Genomic DNA, 16,717 nt, shown 5'->3' on the forward strand with positions numbered 1-16,717 from the left:
CCTCATGTTTTTCATATACTATTTTTATTTGAATAAACTTTTTTTTTATTAACTTCATTTTGTTACTTAGATATGGATCACACTTAAACTGTATAGCTATGGAAACATAACAAGTTCACACTTTGCATTAATTAAGAACATTTAAGAAACTTCATTTAACTGGTGGAATGACCCTGAGGCTCTTATCTGGAGTTCTACATAGGAGAGACCCATTGGGAAATCACAGTCTGTTTTTTCTCAGGACAGTTTCTAAGCCCTGAATCATATATTGTTTATCTATAAACGACCCTGGTTGCTACTTCCAGTAATCCAGAGTGTAAGTCCCTCTGATTCTGATTCATCATGCACAGAAACACTACCGTGTTTCCCCGAAAATAAGACCTAACTGAAAAATAAGCCCTACCATGATTTTTCAGGAAGACATTCCCTGAACTTAAGCACTAATGCATCTTTTGGAGCAAAACTTAATAGAAGACCCGGTCTTATTTTCAGGGAAACACAGTTGCAGACTAATTGGCAGTGATAGGTGCTAACTTTGGAGTAAAAGTATTGCTATTAGTTAGGATATTTTTCATTGTAATATCAGGACATTAAGCTCTACTTGTTTAAACAGTAAAGAAACCATTAACAAGAATTCCAAAGGGAGAGCGGTTCTAGGCTCCATCTATTCAGGGCCAGAGCTCTAGGTCTCTGCTGGCTTTCCATTCAGGTCACCTTCCCCCATCACGAAACAGCTGTAGCAATTCCAGGTTTCACCTTCTGACATGTCACTGTTGAGAGGAAGAAGAGGGGTCTGCTTTCGATTGTCATTTTCTTGCTAGAAGGGAATCCTTTCCTGAAATCTTTACCTGAACACTTCCCTTAATGTCTCCTTAGCCAGAACAGAGTCACATGACCACCTAAAACCAATCACAGGAAAGGGGAGTGGTATTACTATGATTGGTAGACAAGTCCACTCTGACATATTGCTCCAGTTGCTGTCAGGTGGATGCTCCCTCACGAAGAACGCTGACAGTCCACTCCCAGCTGCCGGTACTCCCACACGGACCTCCTCCCCGGCTCCCCGCTCCCACCCCCGAGCTCCTACACAATCCACTTGGCTGCCCTCCTTCCATGAGGACATGCTCTTTATCTGGCCTGATGTCTGACATTGCACCCAGTTGTCCTCCCACTCCCATCCCCACCATGGGCTTCTCTGGCAAAGAGCCGAGACCCCAATTCCCATATGGGCCCATTCCATGCAGGGATGCCTTCTTCATCCACATGCCCTCCTTCGTGCCACGGAGACTGACTGCTTACACCGCAACAGTCCGTTCCATCAAGAGTTAAAACTTTGCTCAGATGCAATTTTTATAGCAGTCTATTTAAAGAAGCAAGTTGACATGCAAGTAGCTATGTACAAAGTGAAAAAAGGAAAGCTGAGATTTTTTTCCATTCACAAAAGTAAAAAGGGAGTTGTCAGACCGAAACCTGTGATGGTAGGTACATGCACACTGCTGCTATGGTACATACAGCTCGTAAGTGTGGTTTTCTTAAATTAAAAAAACATATTTATATAACTATTCCCCCTTCCCATCAGCAGTATCTCAAGTTACAGGCACACAGAATAGTAATTTCAAATGACATTTTAACTTTTAAAACTGTGTAGTGGTACTTATCAATTGGAAATGGAAAAAGAAGAATTGGGCCCTAGCTAGCCAGAAATGAATTTAAAATAGAATAGATGCTTTATAAGAGTTCATGTCATGGTACTTCTGATCAGTACCTACCACAACCACATCACTCTTGCCACCAGAAAGCAATTTAGAGTGACAAAAACCTTTTATGTTGCTGATGTGTTAGCTACAAGGTTTCCACAGCAGGCTCATTTTACAGATGACAAGACTGAGGCACAGAGTTAAGTAAGCGGTCCAGGGTCACACAGTTCATAAGAGGAACAGGCAGGACCCCCCCCTGGCTTGGCTATTTGTGGTTAAATATGTGCTATCGGGCATCATCTATGATCTTAATTGGGGTGAAGCTTCGGGAGCAACCTGAGGGAGCATCATTCCAATATAGTTGGTGAATCACTTGATTATTGAAGTTTCTTGGGGATTAGAAACATGTCTAGCAAAATTGCTTTTGTATTGATTCTTCTTGAATAATACATGATGGCTACATTATTTAGGCACAGAATGTTGTTCATTTATGAGAAACCAATTCAAGCCGTTGAATATTTCATAAAAATGGCTCATCGTAGAGAGAAGGTAACCTGAGTTCACCATATTATACCTCAGTATGATTTTTTCAGGTATAAATGTGTTATACAATAAAGCTGAATAAAGGCACTCTGGAGGCACCCACTTCTACACTTTCTTTTCCTTTTTCCTCCTACCATCTGATTTTTTACCCCCACATTCTCTTCTTTCCTCATTTTTCCCTTGCCTTCTGCATTTGCTAGGTCCCTGCCTGCCAGGGACACTTCCACCACCAGACCAGACCAGCACTGGCAGTTCTTGCCCGAGGCCCTGCTCATTTATTCCATTTCATCATCACCACCCTTATCTTGCCACTTGTGTCTGTTCTCGAATCTGGAATCCTGCCTCTGTCAGGAGGCTTTTCCTAAACTGTGTGACCTCATTCCTCTGCTGCCTCCACCAGACCCCCTGCGAAGCCTGAAGCTGCTGCCAGATCTCTCCAGGACTCTGCTGTGACTTACCCTGAGAAGCTTTGTGTAGTGTTCCCAAGCCCTGAGTCACTCGAGCCCTCTCTGTTTAGGTTAAGCTCCTGCTGGATGCTCCCTGACCCGCAGTCTGCAAACCCAACTGAGAGTTTTCTTGTTTCCTCTCCTTGATCCTCTTGCTTTGATTCCAGGAGACCATCTTCTTGTTCCCTCTGTTCCTGCTGAAGGAGGGCTTGGACAGAAATCTGTCTGGGCATGATTCCCTTGATGCTTTGTTTCTATGGCACGTAGTGGGGGAAATGGCAAGGTCTCAGGTAATGGAGGCTGGTGGTGGCTCCCACGTTTAGTCTGCGTGTTTCTCCCCCTTTAATGCCCTGGAACTTCTTGCTTCTCTGCCCTCTGTCTGGTTTTTCTTTTTCTTTTTTTTTCTCCCCACATTAAACAGAGACTCTCAACTTAATGCTGGGTGATGGGCTGGGGGGCAGGACAGAACATCTCAGAATCTCTGGAGGTGGGAAATAGTTTAAAAACACCGTTGCACTATTTTAAAATTATTGCATATTTTTAAGGTTGATAACATCAAATTTTAGTCTTTTTAAAAGTTATGTTCAAGTGACATCATGTTGGTTAAATACAAAATTATTTAAAGATAACTTGTTTTTCTCCAAACGGGCTAATCATGTTATTGTTCAGTGTAAAATTCCTTACTGGGTTTACATTTATTACAATATAGATTATTAAATCCTTAATGTGCTTAAAGGATAAAACCCTTAAATCCTTAAATAACCTCCACACACACAATATGACTTCAACATAACTTTTCAACATACTCCCATGTACTACTGACTTAGTTTTTTTTAAGTATAACATATTTTAAAGCTAATGAACTCTTGCTCATTCTATGATTTCTCTCTCCTATGTCCTCCTTTATCATCGCCACTCCCATTTTATATTCTTTTAAACTTCTTTTAATAAAAAATTCAAATATGTGTATATAAAGAATATCTTGCTAATCTTGTTCTATGTAAGTCTCCCTTTATTTTTTCTAGAGTATTTCAAAACAAATTCCAAATAGCATACCATTTCATCTTTGGTATATCACTGTAAGAAGTAAGGACTTTTAAAAATTTAAATATAACCACAATGCTATTTAAACTAAATAATTTTAGTAATTGCTTAATATCATCTAAAGTTCATTCCATGTTCACATTTCCTCAACTGTCTTAAAAATGTCTTTTTACCATTGATCTGTTTCGTGTAGGATCCATGCAAGGTCCACAATTAGTCTTTGCTTAATGTGTTTCTTAAGTCTCTTTAACCTACTTCCACTTCCACCCTCCCCCATTTTAATATCCCTTAGTTGTTGAATAAACCAGCTGATTGGCCCTGAATAATGTCCTCTCTTCTGCATCTGTTTGCTTGCTTCCTCATGGTACTATTTATACTGTGCTTCTATTGCCTGTATTTTCGTGTAAATTGGGCATTAGAGCTCATCAGAGGCTCCATTTAGATTCCATTTATTTTTAGGGAGGAATATGCTATAAATGACACTATAGAGGAACACTTATTACATCATTCCAGAGACCTACCATGTCTTCTGCCCTTCTGTCCGTGATGCTAAGATTCATCAGCAGATTCAGAAGTTTTCAGCCTGATTGCCCCATTATAATATTCCCTATCCACCTTTCACCTACAAGTTTTAGCAGCCTTTGATGTTTGTTTAGTTCCTTCATTTCATTAGGAACTTTTCTTCCAGACTCTCTGCATTTATTGTGACTTTTCTTCCAGACTCTCTGCGTTTATTAGTTGCAATTCTTCTATAAATCACTTTCTCTTGCCAATAATTTAGTTATCCAGAAATACAGTTTGTGCAGGGAAAATAGAACAAATTCTTTATTTTTTCAGTTTATTGATTTATTTTCAGAATAGTGGATTGGCATTAGAATCCTCCAAGGATGACTGATGGATTTTTGTTCACGTTTTGTGATGAACTCATGGGTTCTCATGTGTTCAATCTATTGGAGTCATTGTTATTTTTCATCTACTATCATTATAATTCAATTCACAGAATATAAACCTTCTCCAAATTTTCTTGCCTGGTGGGGACACACAGATCACACAGAAATTATGGAGGTGGCTTGTGTGTCCTATGGCGAGTAGGGAATTACAGTTGTTTTATATTCATCAAAATGGGTCTGGGTACATGGTAAAAGATTAATGGTAAGGTTATAGTAAAAGTTGATGGATATATGAGTGTTTACTGTAAAATTCTTTGAACGTGGCTATAAGTTTGAAATTTTTTTACAATTAATAAAATAAAGGACCTGGATTTTAAAAGTTAAGACTCCCTGAAATAAACAAATGGGACTATATCAAATTAAAAAAACTTCTGTGCAACAATGGAAACCATGAACAAAATCAAAATGCAACCTACTGTCTGGGAGAGAATATTTAGAAATCACATATACCAGAAGAGGTCAATATATATCCAAAATATATAGAGAACTCACACAACTCAATAGCAACCCCCACCCCAAAAAATCCAATTAAAAAGTGGGCAGAGGAACTGAACAGACATTTTCCCAAAGAAGATAGACAGAAGGCCAACAAGAAAAGGTGCTCAATATTACTAATCATCAGTGAAATGGAAATCAAAACCACAACGAGATATCACCTCACATCTGTTGGAATGGTTATCATCAAAAAGATAAGAGATAACAAACACCAGTGAGGATGTGAAGAAAAGGAATCCTGTGCACTATTGGAGGAACATAAACTGCTGCAGCCACTATGGAAAACAGTATGGAGGTTCTTTGAAAAATTGAAAACAGAACTACCACATGATCCAGCAATCCCACTTCTAGGCATTTATCCAAAGGAAATGAAAATAGAATATTGAAGGGATATCTGCACTTTCGTATTCATTGTAGTATTATTCATAATAGCCAAAGTACAAAAACAACCTAAGTATTTGCAAAAAGATGAATAAACATGTGAGATGTTACACACACACACACACACACACACACACACACACACACACACAGTGAAATATTCTTCAGCCAGAAAAAAGAAGGAAATTCTGCCATTTCTGCCACAGATGGACCTTGAGGGCATTATGCTAAGTGAAATAAGCCAGACAGAGAAAGAAAAATATTGCATGTTATCACTTATATGCGGAATCTTAAAAAAAAAGTCAAGCTCATAGAAACAAGACAGTAAAAAAATTGTTGCCACAAACTTGGGGGTTTGTGTGAGGGAAACAGGGAAAGGATGGTAAAAGGGCACAAACTTTCAGCTATATGATAGATGAGCAAGGTCTGAAGATCTAATATATAATATGGTGACTACAATTGATAACAATGTATTATATAATCAAAATTTGCTAAGAGAGTAGAACTTAAATATTTTCACCAAAAAACAGGGGTAAATATGTGTTTAGTAGTAGATATGTTAGTTAACTTGGTAGGGAGAATCCTTTCAAAATGTATACTTATATCAATCATCACGATATGCATTTTAAACATCGTATAATTTCATTTGTCAATTATACCTCAATAAAGCTGAAAAAAAAAAAAAAAGACTCACTGAGTGAATACATTAACAGTTACAGCACCACACAGGGAAACAAGGAGTTAAGGAGTTTCCAGATTTTGAGAATAAAAGGTGATGTATATTATATCTTTGCAATGGTGCAGTAACATTTTTAACAGTGGCACTCAGACATCTACAATTTCTGTTGACCTCTGATATATGACTTTTTTTTTTTTCAAATTAAATCAAGATTATTTAGCTATGTGGGATAAAAGAATCTTGATTTGTTTGAGAAACACATTTGGAAAAGTTATGATGAATTTTAATGGAAAACACACTTGTATAGAAGCCTGGGCATAAGGTTGAAATTGATCATCACATTGTTTGTTTAGAAAAGAAAACATAACATTCAAAGAATATGTTGGAAGCATTGGATTTCTTCACATGGAGAACACACACATTGAAAATGATGAGGCTTGGATAAAGCCTATATCACAGACTATTTTTTTTCTGAAAAGTGTTGAGCTTAAAAATATGCATGTATTACTGGGTATACTGAAAATCAGCATAGTTTTGTATGTGGAATACTTTCTGGAAAAATGCTGCAAAAATAATTAGAATTTTAAAATTATTATTAATAATATTAATGACCAGACTTTGAAAATAATTCTCCAAATGTTAGAGTGAACCGACAATTTGCAGCAAGACAGATATGCAGATTTTAGGCAGCAGCCTATGGTTGCTCACCTGGGTGGTCTCCCATTTCCCAGAAGAGGACTCGATGAGATTCATGATAGAGTCAAGATACTCTGCACCTAAGGGGCCTTTGTGTGTGGGGAGGATGGAAGGAGGGGAAATCACTTTTTGAAAAAGTCATAGAAGGGGGTCAAAAAATCATAGAAGAAACCTTGTGAGTTATATAAACCAACCCACTTACCCTCAAGAAATACCACACCTAAATTCTTCCAGACAGATTAGAATCTTTCCTATTTCTAAAGACCTCCTGAGGAGTTTCCATTTCCTTACTTTAGCATTTAACAGACTTCCTTCTCAAGAACACTGTTCTCTTGCCTATGGTAACTCTTTCATAATACTGCCAAGACTTGTATTTGTTCTTATAATATCCTCTGCAGGGAAAAAGGAGAGCTGAGTGAGTTGGCTTCAGGAACTTTTTGTCTATCCCTCTTTCCCCCTTGGCCCTCTTTTCACTACACTTGTAATTTCTATTCCTTTGAGGCAGTGATTGCAAGGGCCTTACAGGGTCAAGCAGATAAAACTATATAACTTGTAGGATTGAAGACTCCAGGGAGTGCTGGAAAAGTGGAGAACTAACTCTAAAGGCATTTAATTACATATTCATTGATGCGCTGATTAGGCCAAGCCAAATATGACTTTGAGGTGAATTCTACTTGAGAGCTACACAGTTCCACCCTTGCCTCAGGCTCTTCCTAAAAGGGTGGGACATGATAGGTACATTTCCCTGTGTCTACAAGTGAAAAACCCAGGCTTAGTTTAGCTATGGTGAAAGGTGGTTCTTGTCTGTATTCTCTAGTACTATATGCGCTCTTATTATAATAGGATTTCTTCTGGACACATATATTCTGCAAGAGATTTTAATATATGCATTAGCTCCTAATGATCTTTGTCTCCTGGCATTCATACCCTTGTGCGAGCTAGCCCCATGCCAGCAGGTGTGTGGAAGTGATGGCGTGTGACTTCCAATGCTAGGTCATGGAAGTTGTTGCAGCTTTCACCTTTGTTTCTTAAAACACTTGCTCCAGAGGAAACCAGCATCACGCTGTGAGGACACTCAAACAACCTGCAACCCACAGCCAACACCAACTTGCTAGTCTAATGAGAGAGCCAACTTGGAAATGCATCCTCCCGACCCAGTCAGACCTGCCGATGATCGCAGGACCACCCAACATCTGACTACAACTAAATGAGAGACTCTAAGTGTGAACCACCCACAAGAGCCCTTCTTGAGTTCTTGATCAACTGACACATGAGATGTAATAAATGTTTATTTTTGTTTTAAGCCACTAAGTTTTAGAGGCGATTTGTTAGGCAGCCATAGACAACATGACAAACAGAGTTGGCAGATTTAGAGTCTTGCATCCACAACTACAGGCGTCTAACCACCTAGAATGAGTAGAACAATCCATCCTAGTGACCTATTCCTCTCAGTTTCTTTTTTTCGTGTGATATTAAGCTGTACTACATGAAATAATTACTACAGTAATGTTAGTTAACACATCCATCACCTCCCATATGCTCTCAGTTTCTTTGGCAATGGGAAGGGGGATGTTGTGTTCTTCCTCAGGAATTTCTACATCAGGAATAATGTACAAAATCAGGGTGATTTTACAGGGACACATGCAATGTGTTTTTTCCAGTCCACATTGGCTTTTAATGATCATTCAACAATAGCTAAGATTAATTGCATTTTTACTATGTGGCCACACTATGCTAAGCACTCTGCCTGAGCTCTCTTCGTCTATTCCTCACAATATCCCAAAGAAGTAGCTACTATTACTATATTTTGCCAACTTACCACAAGACAGCTCCAAGGAGCTGATAAAATATGCTGCGATCCAAGTAGCTGTGATTTGAAAAAAAATGATACAAAATTTCCCTGTTCCCAAATACCTCTACAAATCAGATATCATAGTTATTTCTATTTCATGAATATGCACATTCAATATTTTCCCAAATTATCTCTAAACAGGGTACTCGGTCAGTTTATGAGTACATGTGTAGCATGTGTGTTTTATACCCTGTGAAAGCTACTGTGTAGCAACTGCCCATGAAACTGGACCTCCAAGATCTAGCACAGCAGGGAGCCCAGCTGACCAAGGCACCGGCTACTACCATCTAACATCCATACCTCTCTGCACTGAGACCATACTTCCCAGGAGCTGTCCCTGGTCAGTGACTGAGTGTGGTTGTCACTAACGCATCCTTCAGGACTCCACTGAAGGATGACTCCGGGAATCTCTGAAAACTGTGCTGCTGTCTAAGACTCTTCTACTCCTCTTTTTTTTTTTTGTCTCTCTCATTCACCCGTGGTCTGAACTCCATTATGGTCAGTAACCCCTTCCCTCGTCCCCCTCACTGGTGTTGTGACCCCTAATAAATCTCTTGCACAGCTAGTCTTGTCTTCACATCTGCTTCTCCAAAGGCCTGGACTATCGGTTACTGGTAGCACATGAAGCATCTATGATCACAGTGTGACAAGAAAGTGGCACGAACAAGCCTAGGAGAACATGCGAGGATTCAAAAGATAATTAATCTGTTGTATAATGTTGGTTAAGCGAAGCTGGCACTGTACAGAATAAAATAAAAGATTATTTGTGGGGAGGTTACATGGAGATCTATCCATAGGGAAAGGGGTTGATTAAAAAAAAAATAAAGAAGATGTATAAGGATGAGTGTTCTGTCTGGTGACATTAGGTAGATTTATTCCTTATTAAGATAAGGATTCCCAACATGTAGCAGATGCTTTTGATGCCCTGCTTTGCCGCCCTCAGACCACCTCTGATTTTTGCTGCTGCTGGGGTAGACATTCGGAGCAAGCTCAGACTCATGCTGACAGCATCCCACCTCAAGCATGTACCAAGAATAGGGATGCCAGATTTAGAAGAGAGAGAGAGAGAAAAAAGAATACAGGACACTCAGTTAAATTGGAATCTCAGATAAATAACAAATAATCTTTAGTGTAAGTATGCCCCATATTTCTAATAAAAAAGTATTCGCTATTGATCTGAAGTCTAATTTAACTGGACATCTTGTATTTTACAGGCGTCCCTAGCCAGTTGGGTCTCTACTTTTCTGTCTTAGAGCTTTCTCGGAAGCTGCAGAAGTGTCCTCAGCCTTTGCACACAGAGCCCAGCAGTGAGAAGGAGTTAGTATGTCCCCCTAGGACCTTCCATCAGGGGAGGACTGGAGCTGGGCATCCACATCCAGCACCTGTCCTTCTGAAGGAGGGTGTCGGCGTGCTGTTTGGGTCCCTGCAGTACTGAGTCTCTTTCCTACAGCAGCGATCTCAATATTGCACGGCTGTACTGGCCTCTCCTTCCCTTCTCTCTCTCCCTCCTCCTTCACTCTTGCTTCCTGTGATTGCCCTTCAAATAAATCTAATTCTGGGTCTTGGGATACACATTTGGGAGAATCTAAATAAAGACAACATACTTATGGATAGAGACAAGTATAAGCCACCCTTTTCCCCAAAATAATTTTAAGTAGCCAGAAATTTGCAAAATTAGGTGCAGCAACAAATGGTTCCCTAATTACATGAAGATATACTTTTAGATTCTTAGTGAATAAGAAATTGGGCAAGCTACATTTGAGGAAGAGATATTTTGCTTATTTGACTATGAAGAAAATAAACCACTTGCTCATATTAGCTGAGGGTCAAAAAAAAAAATTTTTTTTGTTATGAAATCAGTTACCCACCAGTATGTATGAAGTGAGTAACAAACGGTAATCAAATCTAATTTACAGTATATGTACTTTAAAGGCAACAGGAGTTTTGTTTAAAGAAGTAATAAAAACAGAGTTTGTAAGGATATGTACAGTTGATTTTGGAAGTTTGTGATTATTAGTTCTCAACTACTTCTGGTCATCAGTATAAATATTGTGATACGATCTAAGAGTTACATTCATTTTTGGCAGTGTTTTGCATTTTCTCAACCACAGGTTTCAAGTACCTTTAGAGTGTGCGAGGTTCTGCATAAAACAATCAATCATCCCCTTTTGGCTGTTTGGCAACGACAGCCAATTACTTGTTCTGTCATGAACTGAATTCATATATATTCATGAAGCACAGAGAAACACCTCATTGTTTCAAACTGTTTTGTTATTTTAGAATAAATCATAAAGACACCATCCCACCCATAGTTGGTACAGAAATATTTGTCCTGTGATCCTCACCTTTGTGGTTTGTAGTGTTTTAACTTGCACAGTTTAGCCCACATTACACAGGATTTTTTTATAGTAAGTTGCAACTTTTTTTAAAAAAGCACCAAGTCTCTGTTACCTTGTATCAGCAAAAATTGGAAACATCTAAAAACTGAAAGGGCATGTGTTCTAAGTTAGGGTGATTTAATTTTCACAGACTGAGGGACCCCTGGCAGAATACATTTCGTACAGGTAGGTATTATCCAAGCTCCCACATTCCATCAATCTCGACATTTTTAGTCCCTCATTTATTTGTGCAGGACCTTCCAAGAATCGGTTGTAATTGCCAGATCTTGCATCCTGCCAGGATGTCTGTGAGAACTTCAATAAGAACAACAGTAGCACAAGCAGCATGAAAACAACTTGCTGAGAAAGCTATTTTAACACATCTGATAAATGAAAAGAAGTGAATATTTATATTTAAAGCCATCCAAATTTCTCATGTTGTACGCCTTTCATAATCAGTGTATTCATATTCAAGGTTAAAATCTTAATAAAAATCGGAGGAAATAAAATCCAGAGACAATTCCCAGAGACGTAAAAGCCATCAAACAGTCTTGATCACCACCAATGTGGTTCTCAGAAAAGACAATTTATCGGATCTTCCCTAAGAATAATCTTTTCAGCAACAAGACCTGATTCAAACATTTACTGTCTTGGATTCTAACCATGGCTATTTGTTTAGGTGGCACAGTGTCCTATTTAGAACTTAAAGTCTTGCTATACAGATCAACAACATTTAAAAAGACAAATGGCAATGTGGCTCCAAACAGGGGTGGAAGCAGCCTACTTGGGTTTGAATCCTCGCCCTTGGATGTGTTAACTGGTGAAACCCAGACAATCCATTTGGTTTTTAACCCTAGATTTTCTAATCTGTGTAATATAAATAATAGTGGTTATTTCACTTTATGAGAACACTCGTATGTGCCAGGCATAGACAAGAATCTACCAATTTTATTACATCGTCATCATCATCACCATTATCATCTGGTGTACTTAGCCACAGAGAATAGTACCCATCGCAGCTGGATTTAACAGAAAAGGAATTTGTTAAAGGAGATGAGGTGGCTTGTAGATTCTGGAGGTAGGAGGAATACTGAATCATATTTGAAAATGACATTAAAAGGACAATGCCTAAAGGATATGGGAGAAGCTGCTGGGGACATAAATACTGGAGCTCACACAGAAGCTACAAAAATTGTGGGTCCCAAGGCAAAGTGAACATATGGGGCCACTTGTTCAGAAAGCAGGCAAATTTCCACTAAAGGCATTAAAATATAGAGCTCTTTCGTTTCTCTGAAGTCTTTCTCATAACTGGATGTGGTGTTTTCTCTTTGCTATTTCATGTTGTTCTAAGTAAACAAAAACTAAAATTTAAATATTTTGGCATGAATTTTTCATTCACCTTTACATTGTACAATGGCAGTCTAAAATGCAACTATAAGACCCCCTTAACTTACATGTAGAATTACCAAAATTACCACAATTCATGGATCATAGCTTATACATGCAGAGGTTTCCATTATTTCCAGAAGAACAGAAACTCTGCACAAAACGAACCCAACTGTTTTTATTTCACTTCTTCGTACGTGGGCATTCTACCAACACATTCTACCTTTGGCATAGTGATGAGTAGGGAAGAACTGACAAGAGAAGGAGGGATGGATGGCACTAACGTTCCCTTTCCTATTATGTCATCATTTTCAGTGTAAGACATGGGCTACTACGGAGGAAGAACAGGAGTAAGAAGCGGTGGTAGGTTTCCTTCGTGGTTTGTGTTTCTTAGAATGGCAATACCGTTTTTTTCTGTCTTAGAAGCAAGTTCTGCTTCAAATGGGAACGGGTGTCCTCTAGGGGCTGGCGATGTCCCCCCCCTCCCACCTCTACTGCTTCTCATAGACATTCACGTTTACTTTGTACTCCTTTGAGCCTTACTGAACTCCCACACATCATAGCTCTTCCCAAATGCTGTGTTTATGGGTCAGTAAATGCTATATGCAAACAAGCATTGAGAAACGGGGGCAGGCATGCATATTGTACAAAATATTACATGTAGCATAATCTGGCTGAGGTATGCCTTAGAAGATTTTGTTTTTATCTCAGAGGGGCATATACTTGACTGTCTGGATACTCTTTTCTAAGACAGTCAATACTAGTGTCAGAAAATGCATCTAAATAAAGAAACACACATAAAAGGTTGCATGAGACCAAGCAGAAGAAACCTGTATATAAATTCATCGTTGTCCTGTTAGAAGCAAGAAGCCTAAGGAAAAAAGTCATCTGACATAGTATATTGAATTATCATGATCCAGAACTAAAATAATCCCTCCTGGAAAAATTTTCAGGAGCCTGCCATCTGTGTTATCCTACAACATCAACTTGATAAAGAGATGTACTTTGTCACGCAGTTCACAAGGCTGTTCTCTTGTGACCTGTCATCTATATACATTAATGACCTGAACTAGTACAAAGAAAATGCCCCCCTCAAGTAATAGGGGTTGCATGTATAAATTCATCATGATAGACAGGTTGTCCTATATTCTTGAAGTTCATTTTCAACTAATTTTTCATTTTATTTTAACCTCATATTCTTTCAAGTGAAATTTGTTCTTTAGCTTATAGGACAGGTTAAGTTTGGCTTGTAACATATTTCACTCCATCAGATGCATTACTCAAATAAATTATGTAAAGAATTTCTTAGCTATAAGATTGTTGGAATATTAATCTTTCTTTTTGTTTTACTTCACAATTGTAAAAGTAAAGGCCTTACATTCTGAGCCTTATAACAAAATGTTAAATTAAGTCAGAAATACATGATTCTCTTTTAACAATAGAAATAAAATCGGTAAACTGGCTTCAATTTTTCGTTAATATTTATCAGTTCAGATGATTTAGATGAAATTATATGATACAGACACTACTTGGAGTCTACTCTGTTACTTTATTTCTGGTGTGATTTTCAGAACTGATGTCAGAATTTATTGCTCAATAAATATTTGTTAGGATGAATGACTCTCTGAGGAAGTCATTATGACCATTCTAATGAAGATGTTGGCCCGTCTCATAATAGCTAATAGATTTAGGTAAAGACTTCACAAAACTAGATTTCCTGGTTTGCGTTACTAGTGTGGATGGAAAAGGGGCCATAGGTGAAACTTGACAAGCTCAGGAGACTAAAAATAACCACATAGGATGGTGTGAGCATAAAAATTCCTAACTAAGGTGGGCCATGGCGGGAAGTCACATCTTTAGCCTGAAGCTTCCTTGACAAAGGCCAGTCTCTACCTTAAGTGAGCCTGTCAATTGTCTTTTTGCATCTAGGATAACATGCCCTTGGAATGTCAGTAATCCCTTTTTCCAGACCAGAGCAAGAAACTATACAATCCCTCATTATTGTGCTTGCCCCCTGATTACTATCTCTATGTGCTGTAAAAAGCAAATTATTAACTATCCTGTAACCACCGATGTGAAAGAAATACCTGTCTCTCCAACTTACTTTTATCCAATCCCAGAGATGCCCCCCCCGCTTTGCTTTCTTCCACCCGCTTAATCTACCACCAATGGATTTTATGTAACCCTTGTCTTTTGATTCTATGTATAAAATAAACTGCAAATTGCCATTTTGCGGAGCATTTTCTCCATCCATTGAGATTTTGCTTCCCGGCAATTGTCGTCAGTTTGGCTCAAAGAAACTTTTATAGGCCTTCTCTTAGGCTGGATGTTTTTTCGTCGACACTAGCATTTTCAATTCAATTTTAAGAAGTTTTTAAAAGGGATTAGATCAAATATTTAAAGAAAAGTGAAAAACTTCCCTGGAAAAGTAGTTGTCTGGGTCCTTTACTAAACTGAATCATGAGGTGACTGAGCACAGCCTGTGACATGGGACAGTGTACTAGTTCTCTCCTTCATCCTCAGCAAACAAAAAATTCAGATGGGCTCATGGTGTCCCAGATTAAGTTTCCCAAACATTCTAGAAGCTAGATGTGGCCATGTGACTAGGATTATAAGAACAATGAAATACAAGCAGAAGTGATGTGTACAATTCAGATTGTGGTAAGGGGAAGAGAATAAAAATCAATCTTATACAAGTCACTGTGATTTTGGACTTATGTACATAGAGCCAAATCTTCATTCTAATAATGCAATGCTCAAGATAGAATGATCTTGGAGGCCAAAATATGGTAAGAACCCATTAATTTTCTAGTGAACTAAATTAACATAAGATAGGAATATTTGGCACACACACACACACACACACACACACACACATACGAGTATGTTATGATATTTAAAGCTCAATTCTATACTCGGTTTTGGAGCTCCAATTTTCCTCAGGTATCAAGCCCTTGCCTAGTCCAGCTCTGGCCTTTCAGGAGGCTTGAGTGCCAATTGGGTGGTCCTAAAGAGCTTAAAGTTCATTTTCTCTGCTGACATCAAAGACATAAAGGTATTGTTAAGAAAAGTAAGTTCCAAAATAATGCATGAAGTAGAAACCCATTAGATTAACCCAGCATAAAAAATAAATTTATATATAGCTTGGTGTGCATTCATGCAAACTCATGCGAGGGTATGTGTGTGCACGTGAATGTACGAGTTAACAGAAAGTGTCTGTAAAGATATATGAGAAATTGTTAACAGTCGTACCTCTGGAGAAGGGCAAGCATCTGGAAGGGAGTAAGATAAAGGTGCAATTTAACTTTTTAGTTCATATACAACTATTTGTTTGAATGTTACATAAATAATATGCATTTGGAAATTATTCATGAAGTTTTTATATGTACAGATGCTTCTAGACTTACAGTGGGTAAACCCATCATAAGTTGAAAATATTTTAAGTCAAATATACTCGCACATTTAAGGTACCTAAACTATAGAACATTATAGCTTAGCCTACCCTAACTTAAATGTGATCAGAACACTTACATTAGCCTACAGTTAGGCCAAATCATCTAATACAAGCCTATTTTATAATAAACTGCTCAATATTTCATGCAATTTATTATGCATATTGTTTTCACACCATTGTGTAGTTGAAAAATCCTAAGTCAAACCACCATAAGGCTGTAAGTGTGTGTGTAAGAAAAAAGGAAGGTTGGCAGGAAAAATGTAGACAATGTTTTAAATAAGCATATTTTGTAAGTGAACTCAAAGTTACAATTAAAAATGTTTTATAAAATTATGAATTACCTAAGAAGATTTAATGAAAAAGTTCTGTTCACAACAGAGAAATAAATAACAGCAACAAATGTGAGAACAAGGAAAAAAACCTTAAAAAAAATAATCTGTAAACCCTAAATGAAGAGAGGTTTGTAAGAAATATACAAGACGACTTGAATAAATTTAGAGAAATCTCATGTTCCTAAGAGGAAAACTGAGTGTAAAAAAAGAGTCAGTGTTTCCTCATTAATTGATAGGTTTGGTACTATTCCAGTCACATTTGTTGCAGGTTGAATTCTCCAGAGAAAGAAGTTGAGATGGACTTTCGAGTTTAAGACATTCATGAGGGATTGATGGCTGAGAAAAGAAGGGGAAAGTAACAGGGTTGAGAATGGGAGAAGAAGA

The 16,717-nt window shown here is 38.1% G+C and overlaps 1 protein-coding gene across 1 annotated transcript in view; it reads right to left on the minus strand.

The window, feature by feature from the left end:
• The window catches only part of LRRC72 (leucine rich repeat containing 72), a 54,102-nt gene extending 51,183 nt beyond the window's left edge, over positions 1-2,919 (minus strand). Inside the window, exon 1 of the mRNA XM_033088248.1 lies at positions 2,699-2,919. Coding sequence (XP_032944139.1) covers positions 2,699-2,919 — 221 coding nt within the window. The remainder of the gene's footprint in view (positions 1-2,698) is intronic.
• Positions 2,920-16,717: the final 13,798 nt, after the last annotated feature.

The sequence above is a fragment of the Rhinolophus ferrumequinum genome, chromosome 20, assembly GCF_004115265.2.
Source record: "Rhinolophus ferrumequinum isolate MPI-CBG mRhiFer1 chromosome 20, mRhiFer1_v1.p, whole genome shotgun sequence".
Classification (NCBI taxonomy): Eukaryota; Metazoa; Chordata; class Mammalia; order Chiroptera; family Rhinolophidae; genus Rhinolophus; species Rhinolophus ferrumequinum.